The sequence below is a fragment of the Echiichthys vipera genome (assembly GCF_963691815.1).
Source record: "Echiichthys vipera genome assembly, chromosome: 3".
Taxonomy (NCBI): domain Eukaryota; kingdom Metazoa; phylum Chordata; class Actinopteri; order Perciformes; family Trachinidae; genus Echiichthys; species Echiichthys vipera.
Genome location: NC_139828.1, coordinates 5,001 through 25,971, shown reverse-complemented (window position 1 = coordinate 25,971; position 20,971 = coordinate 5,001). Strand labels below are relative to the sequence as shown.

General features: G+C 44.0%; 1 protein-coding gene across 3 annotated transcripts; it reads left to right on the top strand.

The window, feature by feature from the left end:
- Positions 1–237: 237 nt before the first annotated feature.
- On the top strand, positions 238–18,878 carry LOC310966647 (ELAV-like protein 1). 3 transcript variants are annotated; one of them, XM_083940453.1, is made up of 8 exons: positions 238–398; positions 3,901–3,965; positions 4,106–4,177; positions 4,280–4,448; positions 17,196–17,299; positions 17,640–17,793; positions 17,876–18,101; positions 18,192–18,878. In XM_083940453.1, exons 2-8 carry the CDS (start codon positions 3,930–3,932, stop codon positions 18,520–18,522), a joined length of 1,092 nt encoding a protein of 363 aa, XP_083796579.1. In that variant the 5' UTR covers positions 238–398; positions 3,901–3,929; the 3' UTR covers positions 18,523–18,878. The 3 variants fall into 3 exon arrangements, with proteins under 3 accessions (XP_083796579.1, XP_083796578.1, XP_083796580.1); XM_083940452.1 differs by having other exon boundaries at positions 4,280–4,457; XM_083940454.1 differs by lacking the exons at positions 238–398; positions 3,901–3,965; positions 4,106–4,177; positions 17,196–17,299 and having other exon boundaries at positions 4,333–4,457.
- The last annotated feature ends 2,093 nt before the right edge of the window (positions 18,879–20,971 follow it).

Genomic DNA, 20,971 nt, shown 5'->3' with positions numbered 1-20,971 from the left:
AAAATAAATGTAAATATAATAAATGTAAATATAATAAATATAAATTTAATAGAAATATATATATATATATATAAAAATATAAATATAATATATATATTAAATATAAATATCAGAGTCCAGCAGCAGGGGGCGGAAATCTCGGATCCTCAGACCACAGCAACGCAGAAGAAGAAGTTTGGTATCGCGATAGTTCCGTCGGCGTGAGGTTGTTTCCTTTGTGTGAGCGGCAGCTAACGGCTAACGGCTAACAGAAGGTTTCTCATCAACATCCGGGGATCCCAGAGACCTGTCCCCGTTTCTGTCTCCTGTCTCTGTCCCTGTTTCGGTTCCTGTCCCTGTTTCGGTCCCTGTCCCGGTCTCTGTCCCTGTTTCGGTCCCTGTCCCGGTCTCACTAACAGGTAAGAAATATGACGTTTATTAGCAGCGTTAGCTCCCGCCTTTAGCACCGGGCTAACAGCTAACATGTGGCTAACGTTAGCACCGACACATTTATACTGAAACCAGAGACCGTTAAGACCGCCAGAGTCCGTTAGAGACCGGCAGAGTCCGTTAGAGACCACCAGAGTTCGTTAGAGACCGGCAGAGTCCGTTTGAGACCGGCAGAGTCCGTTTGATACCGGCAGAGTCCGTTAGAGACCACCAGAGTCCGTTAGAGACCACCAGAGTCCGTTAGAGACCACCAGAGTCCGTTAGAGACCGGCATAGTTCGTTAGAGACCACCAGAGTTCGTTAGAGACCGCCTGAGTCCGTTAGAGACTGCCTGAGTCCGTTAGAGACCGGCAGAGTCCGTTAGAGACCACCAGAGTTCGTTAGAGACCGCCTGAGTCCGTTAGAGACTGCCTGAGTCCGTTAGAGACCGGCAGAGTCCGTTAGAGACCGGCAGAGACCGTCAGAGTCCGGCAGAGTCCGTTAGAGACCGGCAGAGTCCGTTAGAGACCGGCAGAGTCCGTTAGAGACCGGCAGAGTCCGTTAGAGACTGCCCGAGTCCGTTAGAGACTGCCCGAGTCCGTTAGAGTCCGCCCGAGTCCGTTAGAGACCGGCAGAGACCGGCAGAGTCCGTTAGAGACCGGCAGAGTCCGTTAGAGACTGCCCGAGTCCGTTAGAGACCGCCCGAGTCTGTTAGAGACTGTCAGAATTTGTCTGAGTCCGTCTGAGTCCGTTAGAGACCACCAGAGTTCGTTAGAGACCACCAGAGTTCGTTAGAGACCACCAGAGTTCGTTAGAGACCGGCAGAGTCCGTTAGAGACCACCAGAGTTCGTTAGAGACCACCAGAGTTCGTTAGAGACCGGCAGAGTCCGTTAGAGACCGGCAGAGTCCGTTAGAGATCGGCAGAGTCCGTTAGAGACCGGCGGAGTCCGTTAGAGACCGGCGGAGTCCGTTAGAGACCGGCGGAGTCCGTTAGAGACCGGCAGAGTCCGTCTGAGACCGGCAGAGTCCGTTAGAGACCGGCGGAGTCCGTTAGAGACCGGCAGAGTCCGTCTGAGACCACCAGAGTTCGTTAGAGACCACCAGAGTTCGTTAGAGACCGGCAGAGTCCGTTAGAGACCGGCGGAGTCCGTTAGAGACCAGCAGAGTCCGTTAGAGACCGGCGGAGTCCGTTAAGACCGTCAGAGTCCGTTAGAGACCGGCGGAGTCCGTTAGAGACCGGCGGAGTCCGTTAGAGTCCGCCTGAGTCCGTTAGAGTCCACCTGAGTCCGTTGGAGACTGTCAGAATTTGTCAGAGTCCGTCAGAGTCCGTCTGAGTCCGTTAGAGATCGCCTGAGTCCGTTAGAGACCGTCTGAGTCCGTTAGAGACCGTCTGAGTCCGTTAGAGATCGCCTGAGTCCGTTAGAGACCGCCTGAGTCAGTCAGAGTCCGCCTTAGTCCGTTAGAGTCCGTCTGAGTCCGTCTGAGTCCGTCAGAGTCCGTCAGAGTCCGTCAGAGTCCGTCAGAGTCCGTCAGAGTCCGTCAGAGACCGTCAGAGGCCGCCAGAGGCCGCCAGAGTCCGCCAGAGGCCGTCAGAGTCCCTTGGAGACCGTCTGAGTCCGTAGCAAAGCGTCTGAGTTCGTCAGAGACCGTCAGAGTCCGCCTGAGACCGCCTGAGTCCGCCAGAGTCTGTCAGAGGCCGCCTGAGTCCGTCAGAGGCCGCCTGAGTCCGTCAGAGGCCGCCTGAGTCCGTCAGAGGCCGCCTGAGTCCGTCAGAGGCCGCCTGAGTCCGCCTGAGTCCGTCAGAGGCTGCCAGAGTCCGTCAGAGTCCCCCTGAGTCCGTCAGAGACCATCTGAGTCCGTCAGAGTCCGTCAGAGACCATCTGAGTCCGTCAGAGTCCGTCAGAGACCATCTGAGTCCGTCAGAGTCCGTCAGATAACATCTGAGTCCGTCAGAGTCCGTCAGAGGCCGCCTGAGTCCGTCAGAGTCCGTCAGATAACATCAGAGTCCGTTAGAGTCCGTTAGAGTCCGTCAGAGTCCGTTAGAGTCCGTCAGAGTCCGTTAGATAACATCAGAGTCCGTTAGAGTCCGTCAGAGTCCGTTAGAGTCCGTCAGAGTCCGTTAGAGTCCGTCAGAGTCCGTTAGAGTCCGTCAGAGTCCGTTAGAGACCATCTGAGTCCGTCAGAGTCCGTTAGAGTCCGTCAGAGTCCGTTAGAGACCATCTGAGTCCGTCAGAGTCCGTCAGAGTCCGTTAGATAACATCAGAGTCTGTCAGAGTCCGTCAGAGAGCATGTGAAACTGTCTGAGTCCGTCAGAGTCCGTCAGAGGCTGCCAGAGTCCGTTAGAGACCATCTGAGTCCGTTAGAGTCCGTTAGAGTCCGTTAGAGTCCGTTAGAGACCATCTGAGTCCGTTAGAGTCCGTTAGAGTCCGTTAGAGACCATCTGAGTCCGTCAGAGTCCGTCAGAGTCCGTCAGAGGCTGCCAGAGAGCATGTGAAACTGTCTGAGTCCGTTAGATAACATCTGAGTCCGTCAGAGTCCGTCAGAGACCATCTGAGTCCGTCAGAGTCCGTCAGAGTCCGTTAGAGTCCGTCAGATAACATCAGAGTCCGTCAGATAACATCAGAGTCCGTCAGAGTCCGTCAGAGTCCGTCAGAGACCATCTGAGTCCGTCAGAGTCCGTCAGAGACCATCTGAGTCCGTCAGAGTCCGTCAGAGGCCATCTGAGTCCGTCAGAGTCCGTCAGAGTCCGTCAGAGTCCGTTAGAGACCATCTGAGTCCGTTAGAGTCCGTTAGAGTCCGTTAGAGTCCGTTAGAGACCATCTGAGTCCGTTAGAGTCCGTTAGAGTCCGTTAGAGACCATCTGAGTCCGTCAGAGTCCGTCAGAGTCCGTCAGAGTCCGTCAGAGGCTGCCAGAGAGCATGTGAAACTGTCTGAGTCCGTTAGATAACATCTGAGTCCGTCAGAGTCCGTCAGAGACCATCTGAGTCCGTCAGAGTCCGTCAGAGTCCGTTAGAGTCCGTCAGATAACATCAGAGTCCGTCAGAGGCTGCCAGAGAGCATGTGAAACTGTCTGAGTCCGTTAGATAACATCTGAGTCCGTCAGAGTCCGTCAGAGACCATCTGAGTCCGTCAGAGTCCGTCAGAGACCATCTGAGTCCGTCAGAGACCATCTGAGTCCGTCAGAGTCCGTCAGAGTCCGTCAGAGTCCGTCAGAGAGCATGTGAAACTGTCTGAGTCCGTCAGAGTTCGGTTGTTGTGATTTGTGTAAAAGGGTTAAATGTAGGAAAATATGATTTAATTTAATATAATAAAATAAACTTTATCATAATATATAAAATAGTTTAATTGAATAAAACGATCCGTGTTGGTCGTGTGATCTCTGACCTCGTTGGTCTCTTCCCTTCGTTGTGGTTTCCTTGGTAACGGATCATCCCTTCCTGTTCTGACAGCTGGTTTCCTTGGTAACGGATCATCCCTTCCTGTTCTTACAGCTGGTTTCCTTGGTAACGGAGTCGTCACCATGGCACAAAGACGAGGACACATCCGGTACCTGAAGGTACGTCGATTGGTGACTTCCTGCCCAGACAGGAAGTGTTTCCGGACCAGGGAGATGAGCCCACGCCAGAGGCCTCAGTGCTGCGCTGTGATTGGCTCGGACTGAACGTGTGTGTGTGTGTGTGTGTGTGTGTGTTTCAGGTGTGTGAGGTCCAGTCGTCTCAGAGTGATGTCAGAGACGGTCCGCACGCCTCCAAAGGAGCCGGAGGAAAGGTGAGCGCTGCGCTCTGATTGGCCCGAGCTGTTCGAGTTCACAGTGATGCATTGTAGGACGCAGGTGTGTTGATGATGTCATACCATGTGTGCGTGTGTCAGGAGCTGTACGATAACGGGTACGGCGAGCTGATGATGGAGGACGACGACGCCAGGACCAACCTGATCGTGAACTACCTTCCTCAGAGCATGAGTCAGGACGAGCTGCGGAGTCTGTTCAGCAGCGTGGGAGACGTGGAGTCGGCCAAGCTGATCCGCGACAAGGCGGCAGGTAACGCAGGTACTGACACACACGGGGCCAGTGCACACGCACGCACGCACACACACACACACACGCACACACACGCACACACACACACACACACGCACACACACAGACACACGCACACACACACGCACACACACACAAACGCACACGCACGCACGCACGCACGCACACACACACACACACACACACACACACACACACAGACACACACACACACACACAGACACACACACACAGACACACACACACACACACAGACACACACACACAGACACACAGAGACACACTAATAATTATATAAACATGTGTTTATATTAATAAATAATAATAATATAATTATGTGTTTATATTAATAAATAATAATTATATAATTATGTGTTTATATTAATAAATAATAATTATATAAACATGTTTATATTAATAAATAATAATTATATAAACATGTGTTTATATTAATAAATAATAATTATATAAACATGTGTTTATATTAATAAATAATAATTATATAAACATGTGTTTATATTAATAAATAATAATTATATAAACATGTGTTTATATTAATAAATAATAATTATATAAACATGTGTTTATATTAATAAATGATAATTATATAATTATGTGTTTATATTAATAAATAATAATTATATAAACATGTGTTTATATTAATAAATAATAATTATATAATTATGTGTTTATATTAATAAATAATAATTATATAAACATGTTTATATTAATAAATAATAATTATATAATTATGTGTTTATATTAATAAATAATAATTATATAAACATGTGTTTATATTAATAAATAATAATTATATAAACATGTTTATATTAATAAATAATAATTATATAATTACATGTTTATATTAATAAATAATAATTATATAAACATGTGTTTATATTAATAAATAATAATTATATAAACATGTGTTTATATTAATAAATAATAATTATATAAACATGTGTTTATATTAATAAATGATAATGATATAAACATGTGTTTATATTAATAAATGATAATTATATAAACATGTTTATATTAATAAATAATAATTATATAAACATGTGTTTATATTAATAAATAATAATTATATAAACATGTTTATATTAATAAATGATAATATAAACATGTGTTTATATTAATAAATAATAATTATATAAACATGTGTTTGTATTAATAAATAATAATTATATAAACATGTGTTTATATTAATAAATAATAATTATATAAACATGTGTTTATATTAATAAATAATAATTATATAAACATGTGTTTATATTAATAAATGATAATTATATAAACATGTTTATATTAATAAATAATAATTATATAAACATGTGTTTATATTAATAAATAATAATTATATAAACATGTTTATATTAATAAATGATAATATAAACATGTGTTTATATTAATAAATAATAATTATATAATTATGTGTTTATATTAATAAATAATAATTATATAAACATGTTTATATTAATAAATAATAATTATATAATTACATGTTTATATTAATAAATGATAATTATATAAACATGTTTATATTAATAAATGATAATTATATAAACATGTGTTTATATTAATAAATAATAATTATATAATTATGTGTTTATATTAATAAATAATAATTATATAAACATGTTTATATTAATAAATAATAATTATATAATTACATGTTTATATTAATAAATGATAATTATATAAACATGTGTTTATATTAATAAATGATAATTATATAAACATGTGTTTATATTAATAAATAATAATTATATAAACATGTGTTTATATTAATAAATAATAATTATATAAACATGTTTATATTAATAAATAATAATTATATAAACATGTTTATATTAATAAATAATAATAATATAATTATGTGTTTATATTAATAAATAATAATAATATAAACATGTTTATATTAATAAATAATAATTATATAATTATGTGTTTATATTAATAAATAATAATTATATAAACATGTTTATATTAATAAATAATAATAATATAATTATGTGTTTATATTAATAAATAATAATTATATAAACATGTTTATATTAATAAATAATAATTATATAAACATGTTTATATTAATAAATAATAATTATATAAACATGTTTATATTAATAAATAATAATAATATAATGATGTGTTTATATTAATAAATGATAATAATATAAACATGTTTATATTAATAAATAATAATAATATAATTATGTGTTTATATTAATAAATAATAATTATATAAACATGTTTATATTAATAAATAATAATAATATAATTATGTGTTTATATTAATAAATAATAATGATATAAACATGTGTTTATATTAATAAATAATAATTATATAAACACATGTTTATATTAATAAATAATAATTATATAAACATGTTTATATTAATAAATAATAATAATATAATTATGTGTTTATATTAATAAATAATAATGATATAAACATGTGTTTATATTAATAAATAATAATTATATAATTATGTGTTTATATTAATAAATAATAATTATATAAACATGTGTTTATATTAATAAATAATAATTATATAAACATGTTTATATTAATAAATAATAATAATATAATTATGTGTTTATATTAATAAATAATAATGATATAAACATGTGTTTATATTAATAAATAATAATAATATAACGTCAGTGAAGTGTCAGTAGTATGTTAGTATCTGTGTGTTGATGCTAATGCTAAGCTAGTTCATCCACCACCTTTAACAAACCCGGCTGTGATTGGACACCGATGGAAACACTGTAAGTCCCGCCCCCAGCTCTGATTGGTTAACCTGTGTTTTTAACTGATGATGTCATGACGAAGAATCAGTCACCTCTGTGGCGAGTGGGCGGAGCCTGAGGTCTGCACCGGGCCAGGTGGCTTTATTATTATTACTTTTATTATTATCAATATTATTAATAATATAATTATTAATATTATTATTAATGTTATTATTATTGTTATTATTGTTAATGTTATTATTATTATTATTAATATTATTAATAATATAATTATTAATATTATTATTAATATTATTATTATTGTTGTTGTTATTGTTATTACGTGTTTGACCCGACGGCGCGGTAGAAACCTGGCGACATATAAAAATAAGTATTTGAATAATAATTCTAATAAGTTAAAGTTTTGTTGATAACAACAGTCAAAGTAGTTTAATAATAATAATAATATTAATAATAATAATAATATTAATAATAATAATAATATTAATAATAATAATAATATTAATAATAATCAGTTTTGTGCAGCTGATTTTTAATTGTTGTGTTTTTTCAGCTGATTTTTGTTTTTTCTTTACTTTTTGTTTTTTTTAAGACGATTCTGTGATTTTTGAATATTTGTAATATTTTGTTATTTTTCACACGTTTGTTTGTGTCGGGCGATTTTATCGATATTCTGTTTTAATAATTATATAAAATATAAAGATTAAACATCAGTAACATGGTCCCATCGCCCGACACACTTCTTTAATGTTTAATGTTTAAAATGTTTTATTTTGTTTTTCAGGATTTAAAATGTTTGTAAATCTGAAAAATGTGAAGAACCTGAAGTTTCTCTGAACGTCCTCAGAGCGAGACTTCCTGTCTGTAGTTTATCCTCAGAGCGAGACTTCCTGTCTGTAGTTTATCCTCAGAGCGAGACTTCCTGTCTGTAGTTTATCTGTCCTCAGAGTGAGAGCTCCTGTCTGTAGTTTCTGTCCTCAGAGCGAGAGCTCCTGTCTGTAGTTTCTGTCCTCAGAGCGAGACTTCCTGTCTGTAGTTTATCTGTCCTCAGAGCGAGACTTCCTGTCTGTAGTTTATCTGTCCTCAGAGTGAGACTTCCTGTCTGTAGTTTATCTGTCCTCAGAGCGAGACTTCCTGTCTGTAGTTTATCCTCAGAGCGAGACTTCCTGTCTGTAGTTTATCCTCAGAGCGAGACTTCCTGTCTGTAGTTTATCCTCAGAGTGAGACTTCCTGTCTGTAGTTTATCCTCAGAGTGAGACTTCCTGTCTGTAGTTTCTCTGAACGTCCTCAGAGCGAGACTTCCTGTCTGTAGTTTATCTGTCCTCAGAGTGAGACTTCCTGTCTGTAGTTTATCTGTGCTCAGAGCGAGACTTCCTGTCTGTAGTTTATCCTCAGAGCGAGACTTCCTGTCTGTAGTTTATCTGTCCTCAGAGCGAGACTTCCTGTCTGTAGTTTATCTGTCCTCAGAGCGAGACTTCCTGTCTGTAGTTTATCTGTCCTCAGAGTGAGACTTCCTGTCTGTAGTTTATCTGTCCTCAGAGCGAGACTTCCTGTCTGTAGTTTATCTGTCCTCAGAGCGAGACTTCCTGTCTGTAGTTTATCTGTCCTCAGAGTGAGACTTCCTGTCTGTAGTTTATCTGTCCTCAGAGCGAGACTTCCTGTCTGTAGTTTATCTGTCCTCAGAGTGAGACTTCCTGTCTGTAGTTTATCTGTCCTCAGAGTGAGACTTCCTGTCTGTAGTTTATCCTCAGAGTGAGACTTCCTGTCTGTAGTTTATCTGTCCTCAGAGTGAGACTTCCTGTCTGTAGTTTATCTGTCCTCAGAGTGAGACTTCCTGTCTGTAGTTTATCTGTCCTCAGAGTGAGACTTCCTGTCTGTAGTTTATCTGTCCTCAGAGCGAGACTTCCTGTCTGTAGTTTATCTGTCCTCAGAGCGAGACTTCCTGTCTGTAGTTTATCCTCAGAGTGAGACTTCCTGTCTGTAGTTTATCTGTCCTCAGAGCGAGACTTCCTGTCTGTAGTTTATCTGTCCTCAGAGCGAGACTTCCTGTCTGTAGTTTATCCTCAGAGCGAGACTTCCTGTCTGTAGTTTATCTGTCCTCAGAGTGAGACTTCCTGTCTGTAGTTTATCTGTCCTCAGAGCGAGACTTCCTGTCTGTAGTTTATCCTCAGAGCGAGACTTCCTGTCTGTAGTTTATCCTCAGAGCGAGACTTCCTGTCTGTAGTTTATCCTCAGAGTGAGACTTCCTGTCTGTAGTTTATCCTCAGAGTGAGACTTCCTGTCTGTAGTTTCTCTGAACGTCCTCAGAGCGAGACTTCCTGTCTGTAGTTTATCTGTCCTCAGAGTGAGACTTCCTGTCTGTAGTTTATCTGTGCTCAGAGCGAGACTTCCTGTCTGTAGTTTATCCTCAGAGCGAGACTTCCTGTCTGTAGTTTATCCTCAGAGCGAGACTTCCTGTCTGTAGTTTATCCTCAGAGTGAGACTTCCTGTCTGTAGTTTATCCTCAGAGTGAGACTTCCTGTCTGTAGTTTCTCTGAACGTCCTCAGAGCGAGACTTCCTGTCTGTAGTTTATCTGTCCTCAGAGTGAGACTTCCTGTCTGTAGTTTATCTGTGCTCAGAGCGAGACTTCCTGTCTGTAGTTTATCCTCAGAGCGAGACTTCCTGTCTGTAGTTTATCTGTCCTCAGAGCGAGACTTCCTGTCTGTAGTTTATCTGTCCTCAGAGCGAGACTTCCTGTCTGTAGTTTATCTGTCCTCAGAGTGAGACTTCCTGTCTGTAGTTTATCTGTCCTCAGAGCGAGACTTCCTGTCTGTAGTTTATCTGTCCTCAGAGCGAGACTTCCTGTCTGTAGTTTATCTGTCCTCAGAGTGAGACTTCCTGTCTGTAGTTTATCTGTCCTCAGAGCGAGACTTCCTGTCTGTAGTTTATCTGTCCTCAGAGTGAGACTTCCTGTCTGTAGTTTATCTGTCCTCAGAGTGAGACTTCCTGTCTGTAGTTTATCTGTCCTCAGAGTGAGACTTCCTGTCTGTAGTTTATCTGTCCTCAGAGTGAGACTTCCTGTCTGTAGTTTATCTGTCCTCAGAGCGAGACTTCCTGTCTGTAGTTTATCTGTCCTCAGAGCGAGAGCTCCTGTCTGTAGTTTATCTGTCCTCAGAGCGAGACTTCCTGTCTGTAGTTTATCTGTCCTCAGAGCGAGACTTCCTGTCTGTAGTTTATCTGTCCTCAGAGCGAGACTTCCTGTCTGTAGTTTATCCTCAGAGTGAGACTTCCTGTCTGTAGTTTATCTGTCCTCAGAGCGAGACTTCCTGTCTGTAGTTTATCTGTCCTCAGAGCGAGACTTCCTGTCTGTAGTTTATCCTCAGAGCGAGACTTCCTGTCTGTAGTTTATCTGTCCTCAGAGTGAGACTTCCTGTCTGTAGTTTATCTGTCCTCAGAGCGAGACTTCCTGTCTGTAGTTTATCCTCAGAGCGAGACTTCCTGTCTGTAGTTTATCCTCAGAGCGAGACTTCCTGTCTGTAGTTTATCCTCAGAGTGAGACTTCCTGTCTGTAGTTTATCCTCAGAGTGAGACTTCCTGTCTGTAGTTTCTCTGAACGTCCTCAGAGCGAGACTTCCTGTCTGTAGTTTATCTGTCCTCAGAGTGAGACTTCCTGTCTGTAGTTTATCTGTGCTCAGAGCGAGACTTCCTGTCTGTAGTTTATCCTCAGAGCGAGACTTCCTGTCTGTAGTTTATCTGTCCTCAGAGCGAGACTTCCTGTCTGTAGTTTATCTGTCCTCAGAGCGAGACTTCCTGTCTGTAGTTTATCTGTCCTCAGAGTGAGACTTCCTGTCTGTAGTTTATCTGTCCTCAGAGCGAGACTTCCTGTCTGTAGTTTATCTGTCCTCAGAGCGAGACTTCCTGTCTGTAGTTTATCTGTCCTCAGAGTGAGACTTCCTGTCTGTAGTTTATCTGTCCTCAGAGCGAGACTTCCTGTCTGTAGTTTATCTGTCCTCAGAGTGAGACTTCCTGTCTGTAGTTTATCTGTCCTCAGAGTGAGACTTCCTGTCTGTAGTTTATCTGTCCTCAGAGTGAGACTTCCTGTCTGTAGTTTATCTGTCCTCAGAGTGAGACTTCCTGTCTGTAGTTTATCTGTCCTCAGAGCGAGACTTCCTGTCTGTAGTTTATCTGTCCTCAGAGCGAGACTTCCTGTCTGTAGTTTATCTGTCCTCAGAGCGAGAGCTCCTGTCTGTAGTTTATCTGTCCTCAGAGCGAGACTTCCTGTCTGTAGTTTATCTGTCCTCAGAGCGAGACTTCCTGTCTGTAGTTTATCTGTCCTCAGAGCGAGACTTCCTGTCTGTAGTTTATCCTCAGAGTGAGACTTCCTGTCTGTAGTTTATCTGTCCTCAGAGCGAGACTTCCTGTCTGTAGTTTATCTGTCCTCAGAGCGAGACTTCCTGTCTGTAGTTTATCTGTCCTCAGAGTGAGACTTCCTGTCTGTAGTTTATCTGTCCTCAGAGCGAGACTTCCTGTCTGTAGTTTATCTGTCCTCAGAGCGAGAGCTCCTGTCTGTAGTTTATCTGTCCTCAGAGTGAGACTTCCTGTCTGTAGTTTATCTGTCCTCAGAGTGAGACTTCCTGTCTGTAGTTTATCTGTCCTCAGAGTGAGACTTCCTGTCTGTAGTTTATCTGTCCTCAGAGTGAGACTTCCTGTCTGTAGTTTATCTGTCCTCAGAGTGAGACTTCCTGTCTGTAGTTTATCTGTCCTCAGAGTGAGACTTCCTGTCTGTAGTTTATCTGTCCTCAGAGTGAGACTTCCTGTCTGTAGTTTATCTGTCCTCAGAGCGAGACTTCCTGTCTGTAGTTTATCTGTCCTCAGAGCGAGACTTCCTGTCTGTAGTTTATCTGTCCTCAGAGCGAGACTTCCTGTCTGTAGTTTATCTGTCCTCAGAGCGAGACTTCCTGTCTGTAGTTTATCTGTCCTCAGAGCGAGACTTCCTGTCTGTAGTTTATCTGTCCTCAGAGCGAGACTTCCTGTCTGTAGTTTATCTGTCCTCAGAGCGAGACTTCCTGTCTGTAGTTTATCTGTCCTCAGAGCGAGAGCTCCTGTCTGTAGTTTATCTGTCCTCAGAGCGAGACTTCCTGTCTGTAGTTTATCTGTCCTCAGAGCGAGACTTCCTGTCTGTAGTTTATCTGTCCTCAGAGCGAGACTTCCTGTCTGTAGTTTATCCTCAGAGCGAGAGCTCCTGTCTGTAGTTTATCTGTCCTCAGAGTGAGACTTCCTGTCTGTAGTTTATCTGTCCTCAGAGCGAGACTTCCTGTCTGTAGTTTATCTGTCCTCAGAGCGAGACTTCCTGTCTGTAGTTTATCTGTCCTCAGAGTGAGACTTCCTGTCTGTAGTTTATCTGTCCTCAGAGTGAGAGCTCCTGTCTGTAGTTTCTGTCCTCAGAGCGAGAGCTCCTGTCTGTAGTTTCTGTCCTCAGAGCGAGACTTCCTGTCTGTAGTTTATCTGTCCTCAGAGTGAGACTTCCTGTCTGTAGTTTATCTGTCCTCAGAGCGAGACTTCCTGTCTGTAGTTTATCTGTCCTCAGAGCGAGAGCTCCTGTCTGTAGTTTATCTGTCCTCAGAGCGAGACTTCCTGTCTGTAGTTTATCTGTCCTCAGAGCGAGACTTCCTGTCTGTAGTTTATCTGTCCTCAGAGCGAGACTTCCTGTCTGTAGTTTATCTGTCCTCAGAGCGAGACTTCCTGTCTGTAGTTTATCTGTCCTCAGAGCGAGACTTCCTGTCTGTAGTTTATCTGTCCTCAGAGCGAGAGCTCCTGTCTGTAGTTTCTGTCCTCAGAGCGAGACTTCCTGTCTGTAGTTTATCTGTCCTCAGAGTGAGACTTCCTGTCTGTAGTTTATCTGTCCTCAGAGCGAGACTTCCTGTCTGTAGTTTATCTGTCCTCAGAGCGAGAGCTCCTGTCTGTAGTTTATCTGTGCTCAGAGCGAGAGCTCCTGTCTGTAGTTTATCTGTCCTCAGAGTGAGACTTCCTGTCTGTAGTTTATCTGTCCTCAGAGCGAGACTTCTTGTCTGTAGTTTATCTGTCCTCAGAGTGAGACTTCCTGTCTGTAGTTTATCTGTCCTCAGAGTGAGACTTCCTGTCTGTAGTTTATCTGTCCTCAGAGTGAGAGCTCCTGTCTGTAGTTTATCTGTCCTCAGAGTGAGACTTCCTGTCTGTAGTTTCTGTCCTCAGAGTGAGACTTCCTGTCTGTAGTTTATCTGTCCTCAGAGTGAGACTTCCTGTCTGTAGTTTATCTGTCCTCAGAGTGAGACTTCCTGTCTGTAGTTTATCTGTCCTCAGAGTGAGACTTCCTGTCTGTAGTTTATCTGTCCTCAGAGCGAGAGCTCCTGTCTGTAGTTTATCTGTCCTCAGAGTGAGACTTCCTGTCTGTAGTTTATCTGTCCTCAGAGTGAGACTTCCTGTCTGTAGTTTATCTGTCCTCAGAGTGAGACTTCCTGTCTGTAGTTTATCTGTCCTCAGAGTGAGACTTCCTGTCTGTAGTTTATCTGTCCTCAGAGTGAGACTTCCTGTCTGTAGTTTATCTGTCCTCAGAGTGAGACTTCCTGTCTGTAGTTTATCTGTCCTCAGAGCGAGACTTCCTGTCTGTAGTTTATCTGTCCTCAGAGCGAGACTTCCTGTCTGTAGTTTATCTGTCCTCAGAGCGAGAGCTCCTGTCTGTAGTTTATCTGTCCTCAGAGCGAGACTTCCTGTCTGTAGTTTACAGCTGTGACGGGAGCTCTCACTCTGACCAAACCCTCAGATTATTATAGAACAGCTGTGTCGGGAGCTCTCACTCTGACCAAACCCTCAGATTATTATAGAACAGCTGTGACGGGAGCTCTCACTCTGACCAAACCCTCAGATTATTATAGAACAGCTGTGACGGGAGCTCTCGCTCTGACCAAACCCTCAGATTATTATAGAACAGCTGTGACGGGAGCTCTCGCTCTGACCAAACCCTCAGATTATAGAACAGCTGTGACGGGAGCTCTCGCTCTGACCAAACCCTCAGATTATAGAACAGCTGTGTCGGGAGCTCTCGCTCTGACCAAACCCTCAGATTATTATAGAACAGCTGTGACGGGAGCTCTCACTCTGACCAAACCCTCAGATTATTATAGAACAGCTGTGACGGGAGCTCTCGCTCTGACCAAACCCTCAGATTATTATAGAACAGCTGTGACGGGAGCTCTCGCTCTGACCAAACCCTCAGATTATTATAGAACAGCTGTGACGGGAGCTCTCACTCTGACCAAACCCTCAGATTATTATAGAACAGCTGTGACGGGAGCTCTCGCTCTGACCAAACCCTCAGATTATTATAGAACAGCTGTGTCGGGAGCTCTCGCTCTGACCAAACCCTCAGATTATAGAACAGCTGTGTCGGGAGCTCTCGCTCTGACCAAACCCTCAGATTATTATAGAACAGCTGTGACGGGAGCTCTCGCTCTGACCAAACCCTCAGATTATTATAGAACAGCTGTGACGGGAGCTCTCGCTCTGACCAAACCCTCAGATTATTATAGAACAGCTGTGTCGGGAGCTCTCGCTCTGACCAAACCCTCAGATTATTATAGAACAGCTGTGTCGGGAGCTCTCGCTCTGACCAAACCCTCAGATTATAGAACAGCTGTGACGGGAGCTCTCGCTCTGACCAAACCCTCAGATTATAGAACAGCTGTGTCGGGAGCTCTCGCTCTGACCAAACCCTCAGATTATTATAGAACAGCTGTGACGGGAGCTCTCGCTCTGACCAAACCCTCAGATTATTATAGAACAGCTGTGACGGGAGCTCTCGCTCTGACCAAACCCTCAGATTATTATAGAACAGCTGTGACGGGAGCTCTCACTCTGACCAAACCCTCAGATTATTATAGAACAGCTGTGACGGGAGCTCTCGCTCTGACCAAACCCTCAGATTATTATAGAACAGCTGTGACGGGAGCTCTCGCTCTGACCAAACCCTCAGATTATTATAGAACAGCTGTGTCGGGAGCTCTCGCTCTGACCAAACCCTCAGATTATTATAGAACAGCTGTGACGGGAGCTCTCGCTCTGACCAAACCCTCAGATTATAGAACAGCTGTGACGGGAGCTCTCGCTCTGACCAAACCCTCAGATTATTATAGAACAGCTGTGACGGGAGCTCTCGCTCTGACCAAACCCTCAGATTATTATAGAACAGCTGTGACGGGAGCTCTCGCTCTGACCAAACCCTCAGATTATTATAGAACAGCTGTGACGGGAGCTCTCGCTCTGACCAAACCCTCAGATTATTATAGAACAGCTGTGACGGGAGCTCTCACTCTGACCAAACCCTCAGATTATTATAGATCAGCTGTGACGGGAGCTCTCGCTCTGACCAAACCCTCAGATTATTATAGAACAGCTGTGACGGGAGCTCTCACTCTGACCAAACCCTCAGATTATTATAGAACAGCTGTGACGGGAGCTCTCGCTCTGACCAAACCCTCAGATTATTATAGAACAGCTGTGACGGGAGCTCTCGCTCTGACCAAACCCTCAGATTATTATAGAACAGCTGTGACGGGAGCTCTCGCTCTGACCAAACCCTCAGATTATTATAGAACAGCTGTGACGGGAGCTCTCACTCTGACCAAACCCTCAGATTATTATAGAACAGCTGTGACGGGAGCTCTCGCTCTGACCAAACCCTCAGATTATTATAGAACAGCTGTGTCGGGAGCTCTCACTCTGACCAAACCCTCAGATTATTATAGAACAGCTGTGACGGGAGCTCTCGCTCTGACCAAACCCTCAGATTATTATAGAACAGATGTGACGGGAGCTCTCGCTCTGACCAAACCCTCAGATTATTATAGAACAGCTGTGACGGGAGCTCTCGCTCTGACCAAACCCTCAGATTATTATAGAACAGCTGTGACGGGAGCTCTCGCTCTGACCAAACCCTCAGATTATTATAGAACAGCTGTGACGGGAGCTCTCACTCTGACCAAACCCTCAGATTATTATAGAACAGCTGTGACGGGAGCTCTCGCTCTGACCAAACCCTCAGATTATTATAGAACAGCTGTGACGGGAGCTCTCGCTCTGACCAAACCCTCAGATTATTATAGAACAGCTGTGACGGGAGCTCTCGCTCTGACCAAACCCTCAGATTATAGAACAGCTGTGTCGGGAGCTCTCGCTCTGACCAAACCCTCAGATTATAGAACAGCTGTGTCGGGAGCTCTCGCTCTGACCAAACCCTCAGATTATAGAACAGCTGTGACGGGAGCTCTCGCTCTGACCAAACCCTCAGATTATAGAACAGCTGTGTCGGGAGCTCTCGCTCTGACCAAACCCTCAGATTATTATAGAACAGCTGTGACGGGAGCTCTCGCTCTGACCAAACCCTCAGATTATTATAGAACAGCTGTGACGGGAGCTCTCACTCTGACCAAACCCTCAGATTATAGAACAGCTGTGTCGGGAGCTCTCGCTCTGACGAAACCCTCAGATTATAGAACAGCTGTGACGGGAGCTCTCGCTCTGACCAAACCCTCAGATTATTATAGAACAGCTGTGACGGGAGCTCTCGCTCTGACCAAACCCTCAGATTATTATAGAACAGCTGTGACGGGAGCTCTCGCTCTGACCAAACCCTCAGATTATTATAGAACAGCTGTGTCGGGAGCTCTCACTCTGACCAAACCCTCAGATTATTATAGAACAGCTGTGACGGGAGCTCTCACTCTGACCAAACCCTCAGATTATAGAACAGCTGTGACGGGAGCTCTCGCTCTGACCAAACCCTCAGATTATTATAGAACAGCTGTGTCGGGGGTTCTGGGTGCGTTCAGACCAGTTTCAGGTTCGCCCCGCGGGCCCTGCAGGGCTCCGTGCTGATCTCCTGTGTGTTGTGTTCCTGTGCGTGTCCAGAACGTGTGGCAGCGTAACGCAGACAGCTTTCTCTTTTCTTTTGTTGTTTTCTTTTGTTTCTCTAGGCCACAGTTTAGGCTACGGCTTTGTTAACTTTGTTAACCCTAGTGATGCAGAGAGGGCTATCAGTACGCTGAATGGCCTGAGGCTTCAGTCTAAAACCATAAAGGTAAAGTGCCCCAGCTGCTCTTTGATTCTCTGTGTTGTGTTAGCGACGCATGTCCTCACTGCAGCTCAGTGTGACACTGTGATAAAGCCATGCTTTTATTTTGATGATCTGAGCCTTTTTGGATGCTTTTATTTTGTCTTTTGTTTGTTTTGGGACAAATCTGAACCCGTGTCTTTGATTTCCTGATTCTTCTCCTTTGAATATTTAAAGACGTTCAAATGGAATTTCTGTCCAAACTGATGAAACTGTTTCTTCTGTTGTTCAAAGTTGATGCTTTTGTGAGAAACGTTTGTGGCGGTGAAGACGACGGCCTGACGCGTTTCCCGTCTCCTCCCCGCAGGTTTCGTTCGCGCGGCCGAGTTCGGACATGATCAAAGACGCCAACCTGTACATCAGCGGGCTGCCGCGGACGCTGAGTCAGCAGGACCTGGAGGACATGTTCACTCGCTTCGGACACATCATCAACTCCAGAGTTCTGGTGGACCAGGCCTCCGGTAACGCCCGCGCCGTCACTGCCTCGTCCAATCACAGCGCTTCAGTGCCGATCACTCACCTGTAATCTCATTGGCTGCCTAGGTCTGTCCCGGGGCGTGGCCTTCATCCGATTCGACAAAAGGTCCGAGGCCGAAGACGCCGTCAAACACCTGAATGGGCACACGCCCCCCGGCAGCTCTGAGCCAATCACGGTCAAGTTTGCTGCCAACCCCAATCAGGCCAGGAACTCCCAGATGATGTCACAGATGTACCACGGCCAATCGCGGCGCTTCGGAGGACCCGTGCACCACCAGGCGCAGAGGTTCAGGTGCGCTCAGCTGTCGGCGTTCAGGACGGATCAGCGTAATCAGATTACCTTTAAGAACATTTGTTAACTGTACTTCCTGTTTGGTTCCAGGTTTTCTCCGATGAGCGTCGACCACATGGGCGGCGGCGGCGGAGGTGGGGGCGGGGCCACGGGCAGCCCCTCGGCCGGTTGGTGCATCTTCATCTATAATCTGGGCCAGGACGCCGACGAGGCCATGCTGTGGCAGATGTTCGGCCCATTCGGCGCCGTCGTCAACGTCAAGGTCATCCGAGATTTCAACACCAACAAGTGCAAAGGCTTTGGCTTCGTCACCATGACGAACTACGAGGAGGCCGCCATGGCGATCCACAGCCTGAACGGGTACCGATTGGGGGACAAGGTCCTGCAGGTGTCCTTCAAGACCAGCAAGGGACACAAGTAGAGTCCAGCACGGCCGCTCTGTCTGTCGAGCCCAACGTCGTTATGATCGTTTTTTTCCCAGCATGCCCGGTTTCTTTCACGCTGATGACATCACGTGATGCTGTTGTTGTGAATACTGATCCAAGATGGCCGACGGCGTTGGCCCCAAACATGTTTTTGTTTTAATACTTGTGAATGAGTCACTGGCGTCTCTCGACCAATGAGAGCGAACTAAGTTTTTCAGATATTTTTAAAGATGGCGTCCTGAAGAAACCGCCGTCGTGTCGTGATCCTGATTTCTCTTTGATCTTATCTTTTGTTTCTGAACTGCAGCTTCGTTGTGATGTTTATTCAGAAATAAATCTGATTCTGTTCAACTTTTAAGACTTTTGATTTTGTGACTTTTGCAAAGTTTACTGAGAAACATTTAAAACAGGATTAGGATTAAGCTTCAGTGCACTGGCCTCAGAAGAGAAAGGGAGAGGAGGATCTAAGGAAACAGAAAGGGGAGGGGGCGTTTAGGGGACAAAGTCTAGGGTAACATGGGTGAGGGTGGGGGGGGATCAAACCCAGGACTGCAGAGTCAGAGGGTTATTAGGAGCCGGTAATTTAAAGGCTCCTGGACCTGGACCATACGAACTGATGTTCGGGCGCCAACCTCGCCTGCCAGTTGATCTTGCGTTCAAGTTGCCAGTACAAGAGGGTCAACATGTGCAGAATCTCAAGTCAAGATCGCCCACAACAATAACACCAGGTTTGGTAGACGTGTCACTTCCTCAGATTTGGACGCTGGAGAGACGGAAAAGATTTCTGACTGATGGGAACCCACTGGTCATGTAGTGATAAGAAGAGCAGGTTCTCTCCCAGTTTACACAGTGAAAGCTGGAAACAGGGATCTGTTGCTGCCATGTGGAGAAAAGCCTGTACAAAAACCAGTGTCACGCAGGCCAGGAACCGTAAGTCCCACTATCGCCACGGTCAGTGAGAGTCTTATGCATCCTGATCTACCTACAACCAGTGTTCAACATACCCAGCGCACTGAGCCTCCAGGCGTCCGCCCTGTTGAGCGTCCTGTAACTGCACAAAATGTTGGCAGTCTACCAGATATGGACAACCTTCCTGATACTGACGAATTACCTGATATTGACAACCTATCTGACATATCCAATAGTACATCACGTGGTCCTTTGATGCTCATTGAGCCTGACTTTCATCAAAGTGATAGGGAGTACTTACCCCCGATAGAGTCACACCAACCGAACAAGCAGATGAAACAGCCTTGATTCAACATGACTTACCTGAGGATGATCATCCAGGAATCCAGGGAGAGAGGATGGCATTACAGATGCAGAACCTGAGGGAAGAAAGGAGGAAACGGGTGAAATGGAACAATCCCAACAGATACAGAGGAAAACACAGATACAAGAGATTCTGTCAGGAGACCTGAGAGAAACCGCAACGACGGCTTGATTATACAGAGTTAGGAAATCCTTTGATCACAGCAGTGAAATCATTTTCAAGGTCTGTCCACAGCCTGGGCTCCACAGTGATGGTCAGGGGCCTGTTCAACTCCCTGCCTTGACCCCTCGCATCATTATCATTTAACTACCATGCACAGGGGCGTGCATGAGTTCAAGAGGGGAGGCCCGTATGCAAAATTAATACAATTAGACAAAAGAAAGAAGAGAGTATTTATTTTCCTATTTTTATTTGTTTTTATCGGTAAAGTTTAAAATCTCCCATTGCACTTGAATGCACCACATGATCCCACGGGGTTGCCCCAACAGTTAATCAGGGGTAACGCGCGCCACGTTCAGCTCAGGAGGTGAAGAGCCGGCACATGCTCTTCCGCCCCGGGAGCGAGCGCAGCGACGTGCTGAGCGGACAGAGCAGGAGAGGAGCCGCCGAACTGAACCACCTGAAGTCCGGAGCCGAGTGACCACACGAGGAGACCAGCCGCGTCGGTAAGACGAGTTGTTAGCACTTAAGCTAGCTCTGTATCTAACAGGCTAACCACTTACCGTCCATGCTAGCTCTGTATCTAACAGGCTAACTACTTACCGTCCATGCTAGCTCTGTATCTAACAGACTAACCACTTACCGTCCATGCTAATGCTAGTTCTGTATCTAACAGGCTAACCACTTACCGTCCATGCTAATGCTAGTTCTGTATCTAACAGGCTAACCACTAACCGTCCATGCTAGCTCTGTATCTAACAGGCTAACCACTTACCGTCCATGCTAGCTCTGTATCTAACAGGCTAACCACTTACCGTCCATGCTAATGCTAGTTCTGTATCTAACAGGCTAACCACTTACCGTCCATGCTAATGCTAGTTCTGTATCTAACAGACTAACCACTAACCGTCTATGCTACTGCTAGTTCTGTATCTAACAGGCTAACCACTTACCGTCCATGCTAATGCTAGTTCTGTATCTAACAGGCTAACCACTTACCGTCCATGCTAATG